Here is a 26,829-nt window from a genome sequence, read left to right as displayed (position 1 = left end):
ACTATGGATATAAGCTATTGGAACATGGTTAAATGAAATAAAAATTTGCAACTTCCATTAATTTGAATATGTTTTAAATATATGGATAAGATATATATAGATATGCCAGTTAAGTAACATTCTTAATATAATGTTTGTCTTTTTGTTGTTGAACTTTTCTTAGTAATAAAGTACAGTTTATAAATGCATGCCTTCTAACACTGCCTGCTGTTCAGGACAGGTACATAACTGTTTCACACCTTTCTTTGTGCTGAGGATTTGTCTTAAAACATCTTGCCTTTTATGCTGTTAAGTCACTTATATAACAAATAAGAGCCAATCTCTTTCTTCCTTTTAGAAGGATAGCTGTAACCTAGGTGCAGAAAAGGATTATGAAGGGGTGAAAAAGGCATTCCACTCTAATTGCTAGAGTATAATATTAAAATTGCTATAACATTATCAAAATAATAGTAATAGATTTTATCATAAATAACATTAAAATTTGATCTAATAAAGCCTAGGGAAGTCTTTTTGGAAGTGCTAATTTATGTTTTTCACATTGCAGGTCAATTTTTGTAAGAATTTATACGCAGTTCTAGATTAATAAAAATCATTAAAGTAACTCAGACAGCAAATAAAATATAATTGATAAATGACTGCATAATAAAATTGCAAAGGAAGCTTTTTACCAAAGCATTTCTTTACTACTGGATATTATAGGTAAGCAAAAATTTCTTCTGATATACAGCAGGGTTTTTTTTTTTTCTCTCTGCTGAGATAAGACATCTGTTTGTTTCCCAATGAAAGAAGACCCTGGCTACATGGATCATTTTCTTAGTGACAGCCCTGACAAGCTTGACATTTGTTTCATGAAGTGTTCTGAAACAATCGTAAAGAAAATGTACCCTTTGAGGCTACTGGAAAGTAGACAGGCTTACCTCTTAATGTTTAAACTTGTTAATTCATACTCTAAAAAAATACACTGACTATAACAACTTTGCAGATCTGCTAGTTATACGTGAAATTTCAAGAATGTGCACTCAATTAACAGTAACACCTGTAATATCAAATGACAAAATTTGGTTCCTTAGCCTTGCTCTTTTTACATTGACAGAACTGTAGTGAGAATGGTAATTTCTAGGCACAGATGGACCATGTAATAATGGGCTGATACTCCAGGTGGCAATATGAGACTGACTTATTCTAACAGAGAAATTAAGTAAACACACTGCCATGTTTATCTTATCACTAAATAAAACTTGCAAGATTTTGTTTAAATGTTAGTCAGCTTGCACTATCAATTTGTGATAGAGGAGACCCTCAGTTTTTCTTTATTTATAAATGTGATTTAGTTCTCATGATAGTTCAAATAATTGATGCCAATTAATAAAACCTATCCATTCTTTTCCTTCCTCTTAGGACGTAACCAACTCCTAACAATGGCCAACTATTTTAGCATCTGGAATTTATATCACTCAGGTAATACCTGGATACAAATTACACTCTATGAGTACAGATAACTTTATGTTTACCTTGTAGACTGCCAAGTTTAAAAGATTTCTTAAACTCTTGTAATCCTTTATATAAAAGGATTATACAAAGGGGCAACTCTCCCTATTACTTCTTTATATCTTTATAGATGTTGATGTAAGTACCTTTATAATGGAGAAACATGGCAAACACCACCTTAACCAAATGGTCAAAGTTAATATCACCAATAATATATATTAACACCCTGATACGATGTATTAAAAACGGCACATCACCTCTGGTTTGTGGTATCCTTCCCAACAGGGTATAACCTAATTCTAATCTGAGAAAACATCAGATAAACCCTCTACAATATAATTAAACAGTAGTCTTCAAAATGTCAAGGTCGGCCGGCTACAGTGGCTCACGCCTGTAATCCCAGCACTTTGGGAGGCCAAGGCAGGCGGATCACAAGGTCAAGAGACCGAGACTATCCTGGCCAACATGGTGAAACCCCGTCTCTACTAAAAATACAATTATTCGCTGGGTGTGGTGGCGGGCGCCTATAGTCCCAGCTACTCGGGAGGCTGAGGCAGGAGAATCGCTTGAACCCAGGAGGTGGAGGTTGCAGTCAGCGGAGATCGCGCCACTGCACTCCAGCCTGGGCAATTGAGCGAGACTCCGTCTCAAAAAAAAAAAAAATGTCAAGGTTATGAATGACAAGACTTGGAACTATCACAGACCACAGGAGACTATGGGGACATGATGACTGAATGCAGTGAGGAATCCTGGACTACATAAAAACGACATTAGTGAGAAAACTGGTAAAATTTAAAAATGGTTCTTAGAGTAGTAGCAGCCTCTCAAAGTTAATGTCTTGGTTTCAATAATTATACTATGGTTACATAAAATGGCAACACTACAGGAAGCTGGATAAAAGGCAAATGGGAAATTTCTACACTATTTTTGCAAATTTTCTGTAAATTTAAAATTATTTCAAAGTAAAATGATTAAAGAAACAGAAAATAAAAATGGCTACCTAATGAAAGTTTCCTAAATTCAAATAAAGTAAGTAAAATGTATGGGCACAGATTTTATGAGAAAACAAATGCAAGGCACCTGTAGCCTCTACACTGAAATATACAGCTATAATTAATAGTTTGCTTTCCATCATTCTACCCCAAATTCCTAAGTACCTAAAATGTTCATAATGTTGATATTATTGATTTTTATTTTCTTATCTGTGCTTTGCCACATTTTCTTGCTTTCCCACTGTGAGCATAGATTTCCTTCGTAATCAGAAAACATAGCTTTCTTTTACTAAGTCCCTTTATAATTTGGCCATATGAACAAACTATTTCCAGAAATAAGTTAAGAGTTACAAGACTCTATGAATACAAAGAGAAGATGTCACTTGTTTTTATTTTACCAAATATGTTCTTCATAGCAGGCAAACATACATGGCGGTACAACAGTAAAATGAAGTGAGACGGTGCAGACAGGCACTAACTTAAAATGTTTATATATTCTTATGATATTTTCTTTAGATTTTAAATATTCCTTTTACTAACCAGAGAAGGAACAGTTATTATAACTGGATCCAAATTAATAGTCAGAATTATCTCTATACTTTAATAATGTTTCTTTTAAAAGTGTAAGAATACATATATAGCTTTTAGGGAAAAAACATGTAGACACTCAACCTGTTCTAACTGTTGGTAGCTACGGAACAAGTGTAGAAAAACAGATACACTGCATCGCTTCCATCTGTGGTCAAAAAACTATATTGTTTTATTCATTTAAAAACATATGCTAGATATATAACTCTCAACAGCATTTAAAACTGTGTTTTTAATACAGAAAATATGCTAGTGCTGCACAATGAAGAAAGGATTTATCTTAATAACTGGAAAAATACTGACAATAATGAAAATGTTTTAGGCAAAATGAGCACACTGCATGCTTCAGACTGAAATTAATTAGAGTTTTTAACGTTTTACAATTCCACCATAATTCTTTAAATGGTGCATTTACCTCATAGTAATAAACACTTGGATCATTAAGTAAAGTGCGAAATGTGTGTGATATGCTACATTTAACCTTTGGCCTTTTTTTTCTATACTTCTGCATTCAGTTTTCCAATGCATTGAATGAGCAATTGAACACCACAATTAAATTTCCTGACTTTGCATATTTGAGATTCTTATTTCATTTAATACAAAAGGCAATTAATATACCATTTTACAACTGAATTCCAACTTTAGTGAGCCATGACAGATACTGAAATGAACTTACAAGAAATGCTTAATTAAATTTACTGTAAAAAGCGTAAGAATTTTTTGTATGATACAAGTTGCATATTTAATTAGAAATTCTAAGGCTATATTATGAAATTAAAGTAACTTGGGATGTTCTTGGTAAACTCAGCTCAAACACATATATCATTAAGTAGAATAGTGCTCTTTTTAAAAACCTTACCTTTTTTCTCTATTTAGTGATGCAAACAAAAGATAATCAAAGAGATCTCCCTTTATCTAATACTGCAACATTTCATTCATTATTTATTAATAGCAAATATTTTTTAAATAGCAAGATAGAAAAAGGGCAGTAACAAATTTCTAATTTCATGTATGGGAATACATAAATAACTATTTCTTTTCTTGAGCAATCACTTCTCTCTCCAATTCATGATTCTGGAGCAGATTGAGTAGAGTAAGTTTTTAGCTCCTCCTGTAACTTTTTACTTCTTTGTGGCAGCTTTTCGTAGCAAAGAAATAGGGCAGTGGTGGTGTGTGCCTGTAATCCCGGCCACTTGGGAGGCTGAGGCAGGAGAATCACTTGAACCCAGGAAGCGGAGGTTGCGCCAATGCACTCCAGCCTGGGCGACAAGACCGAAACTCCGTCTCAAAAAAAAAAAAAAAAAAAAGACTTTGGATTTCCCATGTATGACCTGGGATCAAGAGGGACTCCCTCTGATCTGGGGAAAAAAAGGCCCTAAGGATTGGCACAGCCATCTGAAGAGGGCTTATTTACACTAAAGGCAACAAAGATCAGTGAGTGACAAGTGACAGTGGCAAACTAGGATAAAGAAAGGAAAGGAAATGAATGATGGATGATAAGTATGAGTTAGGGTAGACTCTTAATGGGCACAATCCCAATTCTATAAATTTATATATTTCCATAAACTTGAAAAGCTACAACTTTTATAATGAATATTTGTAGGTGTTTAAGACATCTGGCCAGGTGCCATGGCTCACACCTGTAATCCCGGCACTTTGGGAGGCCGAGGTGGGTGGATCATCTGAGGCCAGGAGTTTGAGACCAGCCTGGCCAGCAAGGAGAAACCCCCTCTCCGCTAAAAATACAAAAAATTAGCCGGGTATGGTGGCGTTTGCCTGTAGTCCCAGCTACTTGGGAGGCTGAGGCACAAGAATCGCTTGAACCTGGGAGGTGGAGGTTGCAGTGAGCCAAGATTGCACCACTGCACTCCAGCCTGGGAGACAGAGCAAGGCTCTGTCTCAAAAAAAAAAAAAAAAAAAAAAAAAGACATATTTTTAAGATATGGTGCTAATCTGAAGGGGCTAAGAATACTGTAAACAGCCTTTTCTGACAGGTGAATTCTTTTATGGTGAGTATGTTTGATAACCCTGACGAACTTATGGTCTTGACAATAGAAAATTTTCCTTCAGGTAGTAAACTACTACTATCTGGGAAATACGCATGAAGTGTATGCTAGAAATCTATATTAAGAAGCTCCTACATTGGTAACTTTCCTTCATTTATAATATTTTTATTTAAAAGTTATTACCTGCTTTTGAAATATTTAGGCAAAAATAATATCTAAAAATGTTATCTAAAATCTAAATATTTTTATTTAAATAAAATATAATATTTTTATTTAAAGTTTTTACCTGCTTTTGAAATATTTAGGCAAAAATAATATCTAAAAATGTTATCTAAAATCTAAAAATAATATCTAAAAATGTTCAAGATAGGCAAGATCACTAGTCAAATTACAGTTCCATACTCAGATTTTTCAGATTGAATAAAAATCAGTGATTGGCCCATTAAAATTTTCAAAGACATAAATGACTAAAATTACTCAGCAATAACTAAGTTTGTCATACACACACAAAAAAACAAGTATATTATTTATTCATTAAAATAAGCAATAATCATGAATTGTTTAGGATTGGCCATTGTGGAAACAATGCCTTCTTTAACAGAATATGACAGCATTTTGTTTATCCTTCTCACTGGACAATGAAAATTTTAATACAACACTCAGCTCATTGTATCAAACTTAAAACTTGTATTGAGAGAAAAATATTTTTTTTGCTCAGGCCCTAAAATTAGGTTTTACCAAACTTCTATACTGCCATTAAAAAAAAGTCATAATATCTCTATTCAATAAATGGTGCTGGCAACTGGCTAGCCATATGCAGAAGAATGAAACTGGAGCCCTACATTTCACCATATGCAAAAATTAACTCAAGTTGTGTTAAAGATTTAAATGTAAGACCTCAAACTATAAGAATCTTAGAGCAAAACCTAGGAAACACCATTCTGGACATCTGCCTGTGGAAAGAATTTATGACTATGTCCTCAAAAGCAATTGCGACAAAACCAAAAATTGACAAATGGAACCTAATTAAACTCAAGAGCATCTGTACAGCAAAAGAAACTATAAACAGAGTAAACAGACAACCTACAGAATGGGAGAAGGTACTCACAAACTATGCATCTGACAAAGATCTAACATCCAGAATCTACAAGAAACTTAATTCAAAAAGCAAAAAACAAATGACTCAATTAAAAAGTGGGCAAAAGACATGAACAGACACTTCTCAGAAGACATACAAACAGCCAACAAACATATGAAAAAATGCTCAACATCGCTAATTGTCAGCGAAATGCAAATCAAAAAGATATTATCTCTTTTGTGATGGCATCTCATTGATACCATCCAATACCAGTCAGAATGGCTATTATTAAAAAGTCAAAAAACAACTATGCTGGGAAGGCTGCAGAGAAAAAGGAATGCTTATACACTACTGGTGGGAATGTAAATTTTTTCAGCCACTGTGAAAAGTAGTTTGGAGATTTATCTAAGAACAGAACTACTATTAGATCCATCAATCCCATTACTGGGTATATAGCCAGAAGAAAATAAATCATTCTACCAAAAAGACACACACATTTGTATGTTCACTGCAGCACTGTTCATAATAGCGAAGACATGGAATCAACCTAGGTGCCCATTAATGGTGGACTGGATAAAGAAAATGTACATATATACCATGAAATACTATGCAACCCTTAAGAAGAATGAAATCATGTCCTTTGCAGCAACATGGATGCAGCTGGAGGCCTAAGTGTATTAACTCAGGAACAGAAAATCAAATGTCACATGTTCTTACTCATAAGTGGGAGCACATTGGGTACACAGGGACATAAAGATGGCAATAATAGACACTGGAGACTACTAGAATGGGGAGGGAAGGAGGGAATAAGGGTTGAAAAACTAACTACTGGGTACTAGGCTCATTACCTGGGTGATGGGATGAATCACACCCCAAAACTCAGCATCACACAATATACCTATGTAACAAACCTGCCCATGTACCTCTTGAATCTAAAATAAAAGTTGAAAACCTTTTTATTAAGTTGATAGAAGAGGAAAATTGCTTCTCATTCCCTTTTTATTTGCATTTTGAATAAAAAGGAATATCTTTTCATCTATTATTAGAATTTTTTCTTTCTATAAATTGCCTTTCCTAAATTTTCTGTACTTTCAAAAATTAAGTCGAACTTTTAATTTTAAGATCATTGTAGTTCACATGCAGTTGAAAGAAATAATACAGAGATCCCTTGTACCTTTTACTCTGTTTCCCTCAATGGTAACATCTTGCAAAGCTGTAGTGTAATCTTATAACCAAGATACCCACATTGATAAAGTCAAGAATGTAGTTTTCCTAATTTTTGCCCACTTTTCTATTGTGGTAATCATCTTTATTATGATTGGCTTGAATATTTTCTTTGAAAATTAAGAAAATCATTTCATAAGAATTAAATATATATTTTTCTCTCAGAAAAAAACAGAAAAATAACAATCATCATCTTTGGCCATTTAATTGACATCACAATAAAAAGTAGGAGAAAATACTAAAAATATAATTTTATACTTCCTTTGCTGAGTCTTGATGTTCTAGGCAAACCATGGCACACGTTTACCTATGTAACAAACCTGCACATTCTGCACCCCAGAACTTAAAAAAAAATAGTTATAGATCACATCATGTCAAAAACCAAAAACAAATAGAATTTATATAAATGGCATTATAACAATCTTAACATCACTTTAGAATAAATAACAGATATTCAAAAAATGAAAGGTAACAAATTTTCTTAAGGAAAATAATATTACCTACATAGGAACTTGATTTCACTGACTCAAGTTTATCAGATTCAGAGTGAAAACTATAATTTGCATTAAGATATAAAATAGCCTGATTTAAATATTTCAATACTTAAAATCTTTTAATATTATTACTTCTGAGGCCAGATAAACTGTAAATAGTTTAAACTGACAATTTTGAGACTAAGAAACAACTCAGTATCTAAATAACAAAATATCTAGAAAACAGATTTTCAGTTAGGAAATTTAGAAACTGTTTAATATGTCTTCAGTGTACAATACCCTTGTTAAGCAGAATGATGTCAAGGTATTCATTTCAAAAGCCAGTCAAATTCATAGATGGACTTCAGGCTAATCTGTAAGCAACTATGACATACATGGAACATCTCTCTTATTCTCTTATATTTCTCCTTAGAGACATCAAGTCACAGAATATTAAAGGTGAAAGAGTCCTAAGATAGCTTATTTAAATCTCCATTGTTTGTATGAAAATACTAGATTGACAAAAATATGAAATCAATTTCTTCACCAGATTTTAAAACTGCTTAGTGACTTAAAAATAAAACAACTCCCCAAGCTGTCTTCCAAACTCAAATGATTTAAAACTACTTTGTTAAAGCAAAATAAAAAAAGTAACTTCATAGTGGAGAAAGCTGACAAATACTACCTTGACTGGTAACGTATAGTATGTATACTGACATCATGTTCCCCTGCTCTGATGCACAGAGAAGCGACATCACCTATGATCTATGGTAGCCTTCCCATTAAGGCACAAACTCAATCTAATCATGAGAAAATATTAAGCAAACCCAACTTGTGGGACATTCTACAAAATAACTGAAGAGTACTCTTCAAAAGTGTCAAGATCATGAAAGGCAAGGAAAAAGTAAAGAATTGCCACAGACTGGAAGAGATTGAGGAGACATAATGACAAAATGAAACAGGAGATCCTGGATTGAATCTTGGTCCAGAGAAAGAACACTAGTGGCAAAACTGGTAAAATGCAAATAAATTCTACAGTTTAACAGTATTGTATTAAGATTAATTTCTTAGGTTTGAGAATTGTTCTATGCTTATATAAGATGTTAACCTAAAGAGAAGTTGGGTAAAGGGTATATCAGAACACTCCATCCTATTTTTACAACTCTTTTAAATCTAAAGTTATCTCAACAAAAAATAAAACCAGACAAACATCTAATTTTTGTTAGATGATTTAGAAGTACATTTGATTTCAGGTACTATAAAGTTACCTGCCAAAATAATGTGCAGAGGCAATCAGAGTTATGGAAAATGGGGTTTCAGTATTTCTATGATTTCAGCTCATTACAGACTCCACACTATAAATGAGTATTTACTGCCAGCTAGTAGAATCGTACAGTCATTCAGTAACACTGAGTGATGTCTAACACATGAAATTCATTGTCATGTTTTTAAACGCTTGCAGTTTAAGAACCATTAGAAAATTATTCAACTGTAATATGGTAAAAATGTAATATGATCCATTTTTATTTCTTCAACTGTAGTTTCTTTGGGAGGTGGATGTCCTTATTAATACTGACATTTTATCTCAGTACATTTAATCAAGGGTTTCAAAACAATGTCTACTATATAGGGAAAAAGAGGTACTTAAGAAATTTCTCCATAGAAGCATCATTTGATCTAGGACACACTGAATTAAGAATAAAATGTCAAAACAAAGTAAAAACATTTGGCAATCAACACCTATTTTTTTTTTTTGGTAACCCATTGACAGACTTTATTGTATTGATCAAATAATGTTCTCATTTTAGAAGAGTTTGGAATACATTTAGTCCTTTGACTCATATTAGACATTTTGTCTTTTTAAGATGATATTAACTCTTGAAGTCACGTCTATTCCTAGAATCCTTCCTTTCTTCCTCCCTCAAAAATTTATTGAACAATGATTGTGTGCCAGATACTAAGCAAGGTGTTGCAGAAAAATATGAATGAGATGTTTTATTGCCTAGAGGATCTCATGCTCCAGTGTGGTAGAGAGGCATGCAAATAATCACAATGCAATGGAGAAAGTATATAATAAAGTGCATCAGGTATACATGGAGGTGATAAAGATAACTGAACCATGACAACATATAAGGACACTATTTTTATGATTACTATGCTACAGAGTTCAGTTATGATATCAAAATAATATACCCTTCCTCATGCCCAAAGGTGAGTATTGTGAATCTTTAAAACAAATACTTCTCAATGTAACTTATACTGCTCTTTTAACGTAAACTCAACATCAAGGACTATATGCTTTGGAAATAAACTTAAGTGTACAAAGTGAATTTCTTTTCTTTTTTCTTTTTTTTTTTCTGAGACAGTCTTGCTCTATACCCAAGCTGGAATGCAATGGCACGACTTCTGCTCACTGCAACCTCTGCCTCCTGGATTCAGCGATTCTCCTGCCTCAGCCTCCCGAGTAGCTGGGATTACAGGCACCTGCCACTACACCCGGCTAATTTTTGTATTTTTTAGTAGAGATAGGGTTTCACCACGTTGGTCAGGCTGGTCTCGAACTCCCGACCTTAGGTGATCCGCCGCCTCGGCCTCCCACAGTGCTGAGATTACAGGCATGAGCCACCACGCCCGGCCAGAAAGTGAATTTCTAAAACTTTACTACAAAGTGAACAGATTAAGTTGCCTCAAATATCCTTATTTCAAATGGAATGTTATTTTCCCCAGAGTGAACCCATTAATCTTCAGTTTTATTGGAACGTAATAGCTCATTAGATATCTAAGTAACACTTCTCCCATGGCACGTTAATTTTTCATGGATTAAAAAGAAATTGAATTTGCTTCAAGAAAAATTTAAAATCTATTTTAGAAAATTTCACACAAAAAAATTCCTCAGTAGTGGCACTTTCTTATCAGTGTCAAAAATAACGTCCCTATTTTCATTATTTCCACATCTTGGATTTACTGGTTATGTCTTAGCTACTACTTCGCTTTTATTAAAGAATGATTAAATGTTTAAAACTGTTTTGAACTGTTACCATAATGAAAACCACCACTGGTATTTACTTAAATGATTCACAAAACAGGCCACTTGGCAAGTATCAAATCACTTATAAATGAATAGTTCTTATGAATAGTTATTGGATATATGAATGAATTCCTTACTATATAGAAGCATGGGAATCAAGTAAATAATAATTTTGACTTTTTGAGTACTTCCTATATACAAAATATATTACGAATATATTATTGTATATTATTAAAGGCTTGTATTTACATTCGTTATTTATAATCCTCACAAAAGCCAGGCAAGATAAATATTATTGTTCCTATGTTCCAATGAGGAAATTGAAGATTGGTGACACTCAGGAACTGCCCTTGGTCACATATCCAAAAATATTAGAGGAGCTAGGATTCCAAACTCAGCTCTGACTATAAAAAGTATTCCCTTTTCAATATACCATATGTACAGTTAGAATTGCTCATGATCAATAAATTTTAAAAGCTTCACATACTTTTCCAAAACAATCCAATTTTTGCTCAATGGATACTGACCAGATTATTATTCAGTTATTTTAAAAGGTCCTAAGTCTATCTTGCAGTACTGATCAAAAGCAATTTTCAAATCCAAAACAGCTTGACAGTTCTGCTACCTGAAGATTATTTATGAAAATTTTGGTAAACATATTAACTCTCCTTCTAGTTTTTCTACTATTCTGAAAATATTTAGGATTTATTGTGGTATACTTCTTAAATCTCATGAGGATACAGAAATAGAAGAGGAAAAATGTATATTGGAAAAATGTACAAGGATCAGCTTCTGAGGAACATAAAATTCTGTCATTACCTTGGAATGACTGTTCTTATGTCTTAAAATACACTCATATAGTGGCTTTCTCAATACTTTAACAGCTACTTACAAAATAAGTTATTTTCCAAGCAAGAAAAAAATGGCCTTTATTTGCAAGATGATGAATCACAACCCTCTACAGAGCCAGGGCCATGCAGGACTCTTGGGGCTCTTGGGAACATTGATAGCTCAAACTCAAGAGTCTTAAAGGAAAATCTCAGAATACTATTAAATTGACTACAAAACTCTTGACACAATGCTACAGTTAAGAACAACAACAACAAAAATGAAGTTATAAATTTATTTATTTTGAGACAGGGTCTTGCTGTCGCCCAGGCTGGAGGGCAGTGGTGTGATCATGGCTCACTTCAGTCTCAACCTCCTGGGCTCAAATGATCCTCTGGCCTCAGCCCCCTAAGTAGTTGGAACTATAGGTGTGCACCACCACAACCAGCTAATTTGTTTTTATTTTTTATAGAGATGGTGGTCTCACTATGTTGCCTAGGCTGGTCTCAAACTCCTGGCCTCAAGCGACCCTCCCACCTCAGCTTCCCAAAGTGTTCGGATTACAGGTGAGAAACACTGTGCCTGGCCTGAAGTTATAAATTTAAATATATAAAAATGAGAAAATACATAGAAGTCAGTGACTTCATAGTGACATTATGTGGCAACCACATTGTTCAATAAAAATATTTTAAATGTTTACAAAGTGCTATTTCTCATAATATACATGTTCAACAATTACTCAGAAAATTTAAATTTATATTTCACCATTGCATTACGACAGGTTTTTTTTGTCTAAGATTCTATTTTGCTTTTCTTATTTTTAAAATCATTGATATATCTTTTATTGTAAACAGAAAACCCATTAAGACAGTGTAGTTCTTTTACTTTTCTTTTAAAGTAGAAAATAAACTGTACTTGAATGTTTGTACATTTCAAACTTTCAGGATTGTTTGAAACCTTATTAACATACTGAATTTCAAAAGACTGATTAAAACAGGAATACAAGTGAACCACAGTAGACATTTGAGACTTTGATACCAGTTTGAACTCTTAGAATCTAAGTAGCCTGAATCATTGTCACAGAAATGATATACCCCATAATTAATTTGTTACATATTTCACACACACCACAAACAGCACAATAAATATCTAATAGTATGCTGATTTCTAGAAAGCTGTATAGAAAACTTGGTAACATTCCGCTTTCTGGAAAAAATACAGGATTCTAATATACAAACAAATAAATCTCTATGCATTATTTAAAGTAAGCTTTACTTAAAAATTTAATGATGCAAATGAAAGAATGAGAAGAAAGAAATAAAAATTCCCACTTCCTCGCTCTTTCCTTTCCTTCTTTCTTCTTTTATTCATTCATTAGTTACGTCGTGAATTCTTATAATGTGCCATATGTTCAGGACAGGGAGGAGAATAGAGGTGATTTCCATTCTTAAGAAAATTATACACTTGAAAGGCAAACCTGTGTTCAATTTATGCCTCTGTTCTTCTTTATAACCAGCAAACACAGAAACCTTCATGTTTCTTTAGCATATCAAATTATTTTGTTATAAAATGTTTCCTGCACAACAATAACCATAACTATAACCAGTAACAATAACCATAAGCATTCTAATGTGTATTGTAGCTCTCTTGGATGTTCTTTCCCCATCCCATTCTCCTCCCTTCCTTCTTACCAGATGTGACCAATACAGTGAATTGAATATTAATCACTCCCTGGCATATTGTTATACCTCAACATTTCATATGAATGTATGATGCTATGTAAATCTTCCGTGACTTGCAATGTATTTTCAACATTACATGTATATATTTATCCATGTTATACTCAATATTAACATATATGCTTTTCATCTCAAAAGCTAGCCTCACACACTAGAAACATTCAAGTTAAAGTAAAAATAAATATATCACTATTATTTAATCTTGTTTTAGAGATGTTAGCCAACACAAGCAGAAAAGAGAAAGATATGAAGTATAAAAATCATAAAAGAGGTGAAACTATCCTTACCTGCTGTATACTTAGAAATATAAAAAAAAATCAACTGAAACACTATTATAAACAAGATAATTCAGTGAGAATCTCTATTCATTCATGAGGAAAATCATCAGTAGATAACAAAAAATAAAACTACAGATTATTCAAGACAACTTTTAAATTCTGTATCAGCATTCTTTTATTTATCTCCCTAAATTTCAAGACTGATTAAAAGGAATATTGCCCACCAAGTGTAGTTCTAGGAAGAGCAAACTGATATATTAAATAAGTAATTTGCATTCAAAAGATAAATCAGATGCCAAGTCAAGTTGCAATAGATTGTCAACAGATTTCTACATTATTTTTCTTTAAAGGGCCATAAGATTTGAGAGCTAGAAGGTATCTTATTTAAAAATCATTTCATCCATTTTTTTAGTCTGTAGATAGAAAAGCCATTCCCAGAATACATAATGAACTTCCCCAGAGTCCCATAGCCAATTGGTAGAGTTAGAATCTGAATTTATGTCTCCTAAGTTGTAGTCAGGAATTGTTTGCCATGATGAGTCAGTACTGACCATAATGAGTCAACATGACTTTAGATTAAATGATGGCAAATCAAGCATGTTAAAAAAATGTGTGTGTGTGCATCCTATGAATACATCTTTTTAAAACAACTGTGATGGCCTTACCTAAAACATCTACATGAGCACAGCAGAAAATGCACAGGCTTTGGTGTCAGACAAATCTTATTTTGAATCCTGCTTTGGCACTTACTATTGGTTTGACTCTGTGAAAGGCATATGACCCCTCATTCTCAGTTTTCTTACCTGTAAAATGAAAACAAAACAAAACAAAACAAAAACCCTATTTCAAGGAATGACTTTGGGTTTAAATAAACAAAAATGATTATGTATGCAAATTATGCTAGTAAAATGTTTATAACACAATAAAAGTAGATATTCAAAACAATGTTAGCTACAGTTATTATAAAGTTTAAAATATATTTCCAAAAATTGTGGCTCGAAGTTGAGCTCAGATGCACAGTTGGTGAAAGCGCTTTTTCTTCTAACTAGAATTGAAATAAACATTTTTGCTTCCTTTTCTAAAAGTTGTTATATTTTAAGAATTAAACTTATATAAATGTTTGTCTATTAACCTAGAAATGTGTGTCTATTATGTGTCAGGTTCTGTTCTAGGAGATGGGGTAATAGTGGTGAACAACAGCGTATCGTCCTCATGGCCTTCAATTTCAACAGAGACAGGCAACAAACTGTTAACAGATAAATAATTTCATATTTTGATACAGTGAAAGAAACAGGGTAAAGGGACAGAAAGTATGGGAGCACATGTTCTCTTAGGCAAGGTAGTCAAGGAAGCCCCTGTACAAAAGAGCTGACATTTGAGCAGAGACCTGAATGACTTGAAGGAAACAGTCATGTACTGATCTGTGAGAAGAGAATGTACAGGCACAGGGAACAAGGGCAAGGGTCCTAAAGTAGAAATGAGCACAGCATGTATTAGCAGCAGAAAGGACAGGAAATCCAGCATAAGATGAAAAGTTAAGTTGACTACATAGTCCATAACGGTTATTTGATTTGCAGTGAGAAGCCACTGGAGGGTTTAAGAATTTAAATAATATGGTTTGCTTTTGGGTTTTAAGCTTATTCTGGTTGTAGTATAGAGAAAGATGGGTAGAAATTAGGAAAGAACACAAATACAGAGATAAGGAAGCAGTCTATTGCAAACAGATCAGGAATGATGGTAACTTGGAGTACTGTAATGTAGTCAGAATGGAAAGAAGTATGACATGCTTTGGAATTAAACAAAAGAAAGTAATTAGGAATGATTACACTGCTGCTGGTTGTCAAAAATGATGAGACTGAGGTAGGAAAGACTGTGGGAGAAGTAAATTGTGATGGGAATAGAGAAGAATCAAGAAACCAATAATTCTATTTTGGTAACATTAAGTTTGAGCCAATCTTTAGTTATCTAGTGGGAATGTCAGGCAAACATTTGAATATATGAATTTAGATCTTGGAAGAAGGGTTTGTGGATGGTATTACACACTTAAAAGTCCCCCAAATACAGGTAAAACTGCATGCAATCACTCAGGGACACACAAATAGAGAAGGGACACAATGACCAAGCCTTAGTAATACAACTTGAGCACAAATGGAGAATTCAGTTAAGAAAACTGAGAAGGGTCTGCCAGTTACAAACAAAGAAAATTAGAAGTCATGAAACCAAGGAAAGAAAATGTTTCAAGAAAGACAGAATGGTTGACATTGTTAAATAACATTGAGAGGTCAAGTAAGATTCAGACAGCAGCATAACTACTGGGTCTGACAAGAAAGAGATTGTAAGTGACATTAACAAGAGTCATTGTAGCAGAGTAATGGGGACCAAAGACTGTTCAAAATAGCTTAAAGAGGGAATGAGAGATGCTATTTTGCACTTCACCCTTACTCTTAATTTCAGGAACATGGATAATAACTGGAGTTGTAGCAGCCATCTTCGAATCATAATGGAAAGACCAAAAGAATCATAGTAAAAATCACTCCTGACGGCCTTGAGCTGCTATCTCTGGACTTCTTAAGTGTTATATTTTATATGTCCTATATTTAATGAAACCTTTCTTGCAGCATAAAAATATATCCTGTACAACCAAACAACACATATGGCTCTGTAACCTAGTTTCTCAGCTTTCAGTTTGAATAAAAAATAGGCTGGGTGTGGCGGCTTATGCCCGTAATCCCAGCACTTTGGGAAGCCGAGGTGGGCAGATCTCTTGAGCTCAAGGAGTTCGAGACCAGCCTGGGCAACATTGCAAAATCCAGTCTCTACTAAAAAATACAAAATTAGCCAGGTGTCATGGCACACACCTGTATTCCCAGCTACTCAGAAGGCTGAGAAGGGAGAATTGCTTGGGCCCAGGAAGTTGAGGCTGCAGTGAGCTGTGATCGCACCACTGGACTCCAGCCTGGGTATCAGAGTGAGACTCTGTCTCTAAATAAATACATAAGTAAATAAAAATCAAAAAAGCTGCATCGTTGATTTGCACAAAAGTGAGTCAATTGCATTTATTGTAAACAGAACATGTTTCATCATCTTATTTTATATTTACATGTCCTAGTTCTGCTGGAAATGACCATGTGGAGCTGAATGTATGTATGAAAGGAAAATCTCAAACATAGTAGAGTTCTCTAAATGCTTTTGTAAAAATGTACATATATGTTGCCCTATACCCCCAACCATAGATAGATACTCAAATTCAAATCTCTCAATTTCAATTCAGTGTCCTGAGAATTATCTCTACATGATTGTAGTCGGGGGTATATAATATTTTGTAGTCTTTCACTTATTTCTTAAAACATTTCCAACTCTGGTGAAAAAGAGAGACATGGAGGTGAAGAAATGGAGGTCCTGAGTCTAGACAACTATTTAGAAATTTTGCCATAGTCCAGAAATGGGGCAACAGCTGGAGAAGGGATGAGGATAAGGTTAGAGTCTCTGAAGAATAGAAGCTGTTAAAACATTTGTCAATGAAAATATTGAAAAAGAAATTCCTCTTGAAGGAACAAAGATATTTCCCATCTGATATTCCTGTGGCAGATATATCCCATCTGATATTCCTGTGGCATATTTTCAAAAGTAAAGTCTTAAATCATATAAAAATTGTATTTCAAAATATAATTTTTTAATTTGTAAGTAATGTGAATATATTTGTAGTGTATATAAATATATGTGAAATATTCTATTGAAGGAATTCTGACATTTTCACTGTAAAGCACTAGAAACTGTCAAAAAATAGAATGTCTTGACCACAGATTTTCCAATAAGACATTTAAATATAATAATGTAATTTAATTAATAGTTTGTGATAAATTTAGGCTCAGCATATTCAAGAGTTATCTGCCATTGCTTTAAAAAAATTAATAAGAATATAAATTATGCTTTTACATTTTCCTCAGTTTACTTTCTGATGCTAATCCAACAAGTATAACATATGGTAATGTATAATGTATACGATAGAAGTAAAAGAGCAAAAAATTAAAAGGTTTAGGCATCTATGATGTTAATTTACTGTTTTAATAAATTAAGATAATAATATTCCATGTATCTATAATGCATGTTACTTTTTATGCTCATTAGTATATTTCCTTGTGGTACAAACAAAGCATAGTTATTTGATCAGAAAAGTAGTTCTTTAAATAGTTTGATGAAGTATATTAATATAATTTTTAAATAAAGTTGCTATTGAATTGCTGCTTTAGGGCAATGGCAGTGTTAAAACTGGAAAAATGCTTTCATAATTATAAAAAGTGAATCAGCACCTTTATATTATAAGAATTTGAAAATGCTCAATTCTTTTCTGCTTATAGTGAAGTAACTGCCTAATGAATTTGGAGATTTGCTCATTTTCAGTCTATATAAGTTTTAGCAACAATAATTATAGCACAGTGACTTTTTTAAAAATGTGAATTTTTCAGATATGAAGGATATATGCACATTCTAGGAAGAACTGTTTTTCCTCCTAGAGCCTCACTGAAATTGCCAATGGGATTTTAAAAAATAAGAGAGAAAAAGAGAGCAAGTGAGGACATACACCTATAATAGTACTGAAATGAAGGAAAAACTTCTACCACATTTTAAAAATATCAGGAATATTTTGCTGGGACCTTTCAAACCAGGTGAGTTCCCCTGCCACCTGAACCCCTCCCCTGAGGGTTTTTTAAAATCATTTTTATAATTGTGGTATAAAATAGACATAAAAATTACCATCTTAACCATTTTAAGTATACAGTTCAGTGGTATTAAATATTTATATTGTTGTGAAACCATCACCATCATTCATCTCTATAACTCTATCTTATAAAACTAAAACTCTGTTCCCGTTTATACCACACAAAATACCTCATTCTCTCCTTTCCTTACCTCCTAGCAACCATTATTCTACTCCCTGTCTCTATGATTTTTTACTACTCTTACTACTTCTTACAAGTGTAATCACAGTATCTGTCTTTTTTGACTGGCTATTTTACTTGGCAAAATGTTCTTAAGGTTCATATATGTTGTAGTACATCTCAGATTTTCCTTCCTTTTTTTCCCCCACATCACCACAAACATTTATCATTTGTGTTACGAACATTCAGAATCCTCTCTTCTAACTTTTTAAGAATATACACTAAATTACTGTTAACCATATTCAACCTACAGTGATATAAAAACATTAGGAACATTAGTAAATATAATTATAGATTATTATATAAATATATTACATTACATTTAATTATATTTTATATAATATTATAAATTATAGTGCTACAATAAACATGGGGTGCAGGTACATAGTTTATTAATTATAATGCTGCAATAAGCATGGGGGTGTAGGTATCTCTGCAATAAACATGGGGTATAGGTACATAATTTATAATTACATATTACAGTGCTGCAGTAAACATGGGGGTGCAGGTATCTCTTCAATATACTAATTTATTTTCCTTTAGATAAATACCCAGTAGTGTGACTGCTGGGTTATAAGTTAGTTCTACCTTTAGTTTTTTGAGAAACATCCATACTGTTTTCCATAATGGCTGCATGAATTTATATTACCACCAACAGTATACAAGATTTCCCTTTCCTTTGCATGCTTGCTACCATTTGCTATTTTTTGTCTTTTTGATTATGGCCATTCTAACTGGGATGAGAAATCTCATCATGGTTTGATTTGCAATTCCCTGATGATTAGTGATTTTGAGCATTTTTTCATATACTTATTGACTGCTTGTATGACTCTTGAGAAATTTCTACTCAGATCCTTTTTAAAATCTGACTATTTGGGGTTTTTTTGCTGTTGAGTTGTTAGAGTTCCAGGTATGTTCTACAGAGCACTTACTGGGTGAATACTTTGCAATTACTTTTTTTTCCCATTTTATAGGTTGTCTCTTTACTCTGTTGATTGTTTCCTTTGCTGTACAGAAGCGTTTTAGTTTGATATACTTCCATTTGTCAATTTTTGGTTTTGGTACCTGTTTTAAGAGCACCTTGGGTTTTTCTTCCAGTTTTCATGTCACTTGTCTAGATACATTTTATAGGCCATAAACATCAAGAGGATAAAGGTTATGACCTGCAAGAATACCAGAGTATTCCCCTGTACTATTAGTGGGTGTTACACTTACAAGATGCTTAGTAGATATTTGTTAAATAATGGTAAAAAGAAAAGCTAGAAAAACATACACCAATATGCAAGCAGCAGTAATCTCTCGAAGGTAGGTCATGACTTTTATTTTCTTTATCTTTTCTTTATTTTTCTGCATTTTCCAAATAATCTGTAATAAACGTGTATTATTTCCATAATGAAAACAAAATAATACAGTCAAAAATGTATTATTTCTTGAAGTGATCTGTCACTTAATTCCTTATTAAATAAATCACAGATAAGGAACAATATAAAAAAAATTGGCTGGGCATGGTGGCTCATGCCTATAATCCTAGCATTTTCGGAGGCAGAGGCGGAAGAATCACTTGACTCCAGGGGCTTGAGATCAGCCTGGACAACATAATGAGACCTAGTCACTACAAAAAATAAAAATAATGTTTCATGGTTATTGATAGAAAACATTTATGCTAAATGAAGTTTATATATTTTATTTACAAATTATTATAGCATATTATCTTCAAAAAATTATTTAGGTACACATTTTAGTACTATAAACCATAGTTCAATACAATTTTGTTTTTCCATCGTTGAAAAAGCCAATTATCAAGCCAAATTCAAGAAATATAGATACCCAAAGTAAGGCAAATATTTCTGACAAAACTAAAATGCTTCATATTCCTAATTTCTAAGTGATGTGGATCAAATAGATAACTTTTTCCTATTCTATGCAAACATTTCACTGTACAACAAGATATAAGCAGTAGTAAATTATAGGGCTACAATTTCTGTGTGGGAAGAAAATTCTAGATTTTTTAAACTGAGAGGTTGTATATTAGCCAATTAACCATTAAGTCATTAACGGAGTTTTATCAATGTATACTTAGAATAACAATTTGTTTCTGAAAACTTACAGTAGAAAACTGTAATCTAGTAACACAGGAACTATTTCATTTGTATTTTATTGCATCTTAGGAGTTTTGTGAAAATCTTGGATAGTGAACAAGTGACTAAAGCAAAATCTTACCATCATTTTTTCCCCTATGAAACCTAACAGGATCTTCTTTATACTAAAGTTTATGATGATGATAGGTTAAAGTTGTCACAAGCATTTTTAATAAAATACTGCTTTTTTAGTTTAATATATGGAAGACACATTTTCAAGAAGGAAAATGCTGATGTTATCTTGGTTATAAGCTTGCTGCTGAAATGATTTAGATAGTTTTCTACATGATATCAGAATAAGGCATTTCTTTTCAAGCAATGAATTATAGCTGATACTTCAAACTTATTCTATTTGTATTTCCTAGTCCAGGAAAATGATAAAACATAAATATTTATTCTATATAAACAGAACAGGCACATGATGCAGATAAAAATGATCCATTATGGCGCAGTGAATAATTGCTATGTGTATCACTATAAGAACAGAAAAGGGCATCATGTATTTCTACCAGCTTTAAATGTGAAGATACCTGAGTTTACTGAGAAAATAAAAAATCTGTAATTTTATATGTTGGGATAATATGTGTTTGTGGTTCATAATTTTTCATTGATAATAAATTTAACATTGTTGTCTACATTTTGGAGAAAGCTCAATAAAACTATTTGCTTTTACTGAGAAGCATATGCAGCAGCAAAACTAACAACAACAAAAACCCCTAAGAAATTTAAAAAATCCCAATCTAAAAATAAGCATTGAAGCTATTTGCTTATTTTTCTGATTTCTAGATATTCAAAATATGGCCATTTGAAATTTTCTAGGTAAATATTTCTCATATTTTGATAATTTGAGGAAGATATGCTAGTATTTTTCTCTCACAGAAGCAGTATTAATTTTCAATTGTGACAGATAAGACAGTAAGAAAAAGGCAGTATCAAGTAGGAATAAAAAAATCTATATCAATAATAAAGTTATATAAGTATGAAAAACTTACAGCTGTTAGACACACGTTCAGACTAGCTTTAAAAAATGAAACCCAAAAATACCAATAATCACGTAGAGATTTACATACTGTCACTGATGCAACACGAAACTATTAATAATTTCAAGGAATGAAATCTGTAAATAAGATAAAACTTCCCTGTGGGAAACAGCTACCAAATTATACTCTTGATGCAACTTAGGCTATTATATAACACAATGCCAGGAACATTTTTAAATAATTTATATCAAAACAGTGAGAAAATATTTTTACTTTTTCTGCATATAACAAACAATAAACCCAACTAGCATAATCATACTGTGAGATATATATACTTTTTGGGAATTGTGTAGGCACTGTAAGAGATTTAATCACAAAATGAGCACCAGATTCTATACTATACAGGGGAAAGACCATTTAGACTTGGAGACAGAAAGTCAAAGTCCTCATCTGGGCCTGCTCCTACTTATTACATATCTTCAGACAATTCATTAACAATCCTTCTGAACTCTGGATTTCTTAATTACAGAGATAACCCTGACAGAAACAAGATCTAAAAGAATTTGGCCAGTTGCTCTATATTTAAATTATACAATCTCAACTATGCTAAATGAATGAGAAATACAAGTAAAACTTAAGCTGTAACTGGATTGGTATTTTCCTAAAACAACCTTGGAGAACCAATTCATTCCCTGATGAGGAAATGTAAACTCAGGAGGGTTAAGGAATTTTCCCAGAGTGGCACAGCTAAGTGGAGAAGTAGATATTCAAATCCAGGTCTGTCTTACGTTCCTCAGAACATATTTTACTTAATTTCAATTTTATGGAAACAGACATGAAAAAGGAAGTTACCTAAAACATAATAAATGTAACAAACAGGAAACAGTATTGGTTTTTGGACATTTACACGAAGAAACTGATCATATATCAAAGACGCTTCCCAGGAATTAAACATTTCTCAGTGTCAGTAAGTACTTGGGAACAATTTCAGATAATGCCAGCATTTGCATTCTACTGACATAAAGCTCTTTATTTTATCATAAATAGTATAGAAATTTCAATCCTATTATTTGACCATGTTTAAAATCCTATTATTTCAACTTCCTTGCTTGAAATGGTAGTCTCTTTAAATATTTCTGTATAGTATATTCTTGCAGTTATGGATTATATTATTTCTTTGTATAAGAAAAACAAGAAATTTATAAATCCATAGCTCATTATTGCTGAACAATGAAAGACCTTATCACAAAAGCCTGAAAAAACCCTACACAAAATTAGCAGTATAGGCAAAATATTACTTTCTCCTATACTGTATATATTTGCTTCTATAACTGCATTCATATATCTAGATATCTAGCAAACAACATATAGACCTACATATCAGCCCTAATGTACTATAATGGCCAGTGCACACTAGTTTAAACAAAATGTAGATTTACTGAGCTGTGAACAACATTTGTTTTAAAGGTGAAATTGAATAGGTAGAATAAAATAGGGTATATCGCACATAGTAAGGATAAAAAAAGTTTTATTTCCATGTGGGGGTGTATGCATGTGTATATACGGTAGGGTTGTATAATGGGCTATATAGGGCTGTGTGTATGGGTATGTGTAGAGTTGTTTGTAGAGATGTATGTACAGGTGTGTGCAGGGGTATGAGAAGGTTTATGTATAGAAGGATGTGTAGTCATGTATAGAAATGTGTATAGAGGTGTATGTAGGGATGTGTACAGAATAGTGTGTAGGAACGTGTAAGATGTTACAGGGTAACATGTATTTCTTACTGTGAGTTCTAGTCAAAGACCTCTGGAAGTTACTGCTCCAACAAACCAGCCTGTTAGGCTGGGTCATTCCCACTAGTCTAACAAGAATCTCAAAGTCAATATCATTATTATATGGACTTGCTGGTCACAATGATGCATTAGGAATAGTACACTAAGTCATACCCTATGGAAAATTTTACTCAATTTTCATCAATTCTATAAACATTTACCTTTTTACTTTTTGTACCTTAGAGAGTACCAAAAGTTATCTGTCTTATATTTTCTAGTTTTTGTAATTTATTTTTCACATATTTCAGAAACCAAGGTAAATGACTGACACACAATACACACTTGACTTCCCTTTTAAACCTCCAGTACTTTAGGGTTAGTGTGAAATAGATACATTCTTCATTTAAATATAATACAACTTGGTAAAATCCTTTAAATGTGATTTCAAAGCAAAGGCTGATGATTTCTGTTTGTCTTTAATTTCTCACAATATAAAATTCATCAAAGTGTGACAATTAGTTAACTCCATTAGGCTAACTTGATTATGTTCCTGCATAGGTCAATATGTAAAGTTATTCAAATTGAGAACAGAACTTGTAAAATTAATCTTCTTATATAATGCAAATGACACTAAGTCATGTATCAAACACTCTCCAAATAGCAGAAGAAACAGGTGAGAATACAATCAAAATAAATACAGTGATTCTGGATGGTGAAAGATAGATGAATGCCTAATTTTTAGAAACAACAAACAAAATTATTTAAACATTTTCTCTCAATATGTTTTGCAATAAATCTGTAAATTTTAAAACAAATTATAAATAATTCACTTCTATGATAGTGGCAAATTTTGTGTTAAATTACTCAAAATTGCTTTCTACTGTCAATTTCAGTGAAACTAGAACATAACAAAATTTTTCACATGTATATAAATATTGTGAATATGAAAACAACAATACCATTTGCAGACCTCCTTGCTCCCTTGGATTTTTATAATATCTCCACGGCCTTAGCTTGTATTAGATATTTTAAAACTCATTCAGGTGAAAAAAGAAAATATTTGTTTTAGAAATATCATCTTCCCCAAGCTACCAACATAGGAAAAAAATGTAACAACCATCTGCTGGTATTCAGATAGGTTACTTGAGTTCCAAGTAACACAGTGAAGCAAACGACAGTGAAGCAAATGACACTGAAGTTGAGTATAAAATAACAGAAGTCTTCAAATTGTAAAAACAAGGAAAATACAATTAAAAATACATTATTCCCACTCCTCACGTTAAGACTTTGAGTACTTATCTCTCACGATCTCTTTTCTCTTTAAAGAACTTGCACAAATGATATGCAAGTGAGATAAATATCAGAAATTAAAATATTTGTTAAGTATATGATTTATATGTTATTGTTTTATTTTATTCTGCCCAATATTTCCTTGTTTAGCTTAATTATCACAATTGATGCTGTTAACACAAGTGAATCTACTGTTTACTTCCTAATTTAGTAGTATGGTAATTGTGTGCAGGGCACAAAACTGGCTTTGCTTAAAAATAATTTTTAATGTTTACTATGTAATAATAAGGGATAAAGTGGGTAAAAGTTGATTATGCCAGTGTTTCTCAACTGTGTTTTTTTTTTCATTATCACCTTCTAAGGAGTCTCTTTAGAAATATTTTTCCGGCCAGGCGCAGTGGCTCACGCCTGTAATCCCAGCACTTTGGGGGGCCGAGGCGGGTGGATCACGAGGTCAGGAGATCGAGACCATCCTGGCTAATGCGCTGAAACCCTGCCTCTACTAAAAAATACAAAAAATTAGCCAGGTGTGGTGGCGAGCGCCTGTAGTCCCAGCTACTCGGGAGGCTGAGGCAGGAGAATGGCGTGAATCCAGGAGGCAGAGCCTGCAGTGAGCCGAGATCGTGCCACTGCACTCCAGCCTGGGTGACAGATCAAAGACTCCGTCTCAAAAAAAAAAAAAAAGTATTTTTCCCTGTTTCCTCATGAAATTTTAATGCCACAGATATACTGCTGGTCTGTTTATGTTTATATGCATAGCTGTACTTTATACAAGGAAAGAGCTAGGTATAAAGGTTACCTTTTTATTTAATACAAGATTAAGAATGACTCAACAGGGCCGGGCGCAGTGGCTCATGCCTGTAATCCCAACACTTTGGGAGGCCGAGGTGGGCAGATTACCTGAGGTCAGGAGTTCGAGACCAGCCTGGACAAGATGGCAAAACCCCGTCTCTACTAAAAATACAAAAATTAGCCAGGCATGGTGGCAGGTGCCTGTAATCCCACCTACTCGGGAGGCTGAGGCAGGAGAATCACTTGAACCTGGGTACAGGGAGCCGAGATTGTGCCATTGCACTCTAGCCTGGGCAACAAGAGCAAAACTCCATCTCAAAAAAAAAAAAGAATTTTTAAGTTAAAATGTAAAAGTGATTAATGTTTAACTTTAGAACTATATTAATATTAAAGTTAAATCAAGTTTTAAAAAAACCATTCAAAACTATTAAAACTGTAGTTCCAGCTAAAGTAAATGAAAAAAATTAAATAAATGTCTTAAAAATCATTCTTGGTGAACTTTAACTTTTTAAAACTTTGGTTGGTGAGAAGTAACTCTTAACTAGGGAAATGTGTAGAGTTGTCACACACAAAAGCACTTAAGATCAAGCATAAGAAGTATCCACAAGGCAGCCAATTGGCAGGCACTGGCCACCTCTTCTAAAGTAAGTTTAAGATCAAGCAATTGATCAAAAGTCCTCCCCTCACAGCCATTTGTCATGTTTTGTGGCATTAATTTTGTATATATTTTCTGTATTTTCCATGAACTCAATGTCAGTAATGCTTGTGTGATACCCAAGAAAACCTGAGAGATTAAATATTAAGAACAAAATTTTCTTGGGAAGGGTTTAGCTGTGGAGTCACAAACCACTTTAATTTTGCATTTTTGCCCCCATAAGAACCAATGTTTATCCCCACTGAAAACGCGTAGCGTATGTCTTATATATTAAGGTCCTAACAAAATGTTAGTAGTGGTTATTTCTTGAATATTTTTTATCTTTACATATTAATTGTTCTCCAAGTTTTCTATAATAAGCTTGTGCTAGCTCATAATTTTTTTTAAGTAATTAAAATAATTATGACCATGTTGACCATAGACATCATAATTAGACCACAAATGTTTGGTCTTAATGTCTAACTAAATATCTAGACAAGTCTTTTTGAAACTACAGAATTTCTTGGTCTCATATATCTAATCTTATGTTTATATACATTT

The 26,829-nt window shown here is 33.0% G+C and overlaps 1 protein-coding gene across 18 annotated transcripts in view; it reads right to left on the bottom strand.

Annotated features, from left to right (window-relative positions):
- The window catches only part of PHF14 (PHD finger protein 14), a 248,904-nt gene that overhangs the window by 18,693 nt on the left and 203,382 nt on the right, over positions 1–26,829 (bottom strand). For 3 of the 18 annotated variants that reach the window (XM_054687386.2, XM_054687388.2, XM_054687389.2), the window contains one exon: positions 19,955–20,274. The exons of 12 other annotated variants lie outside the window; for them this stretch is intronic. In XM_054687386.2, coding sequence (XP_054543361.1) covers positions 20,272–20,274 — 3 coding nt within the window. In that variant the 3' untranslated portion in view covers positions 19,955–20,271. Of the gene's footprint in view, positions 1–190; positions 353–13,079; positions 14,526–19,954; positions 20,275–26,829 lie in introns of those variants that run through there. 3 more of the 18 variants (XM_016957096.4, XM_054687385.2, XM_024357742.3) reach the window with 3 other exon arrangements.

This window comes from Pan troglodytes, chromosome 6, assembly GCF_028858775.2.
Source record: "Pan troglodytes isolate AG18354 chromosome 6, NHGRI_mPanTro3-v2.0_pri, whole genome shotgun sequence".
NCBI classification, from domain to species: domain Eukaryota; kingdom Metazoa; phylum Chordata; class Mammalia; order Primates; family Hominidae; genus Pan; species Pan troglodytes.
This window is presented reverse-complemented; position numbering and strand designations above follow the sequence as displayed.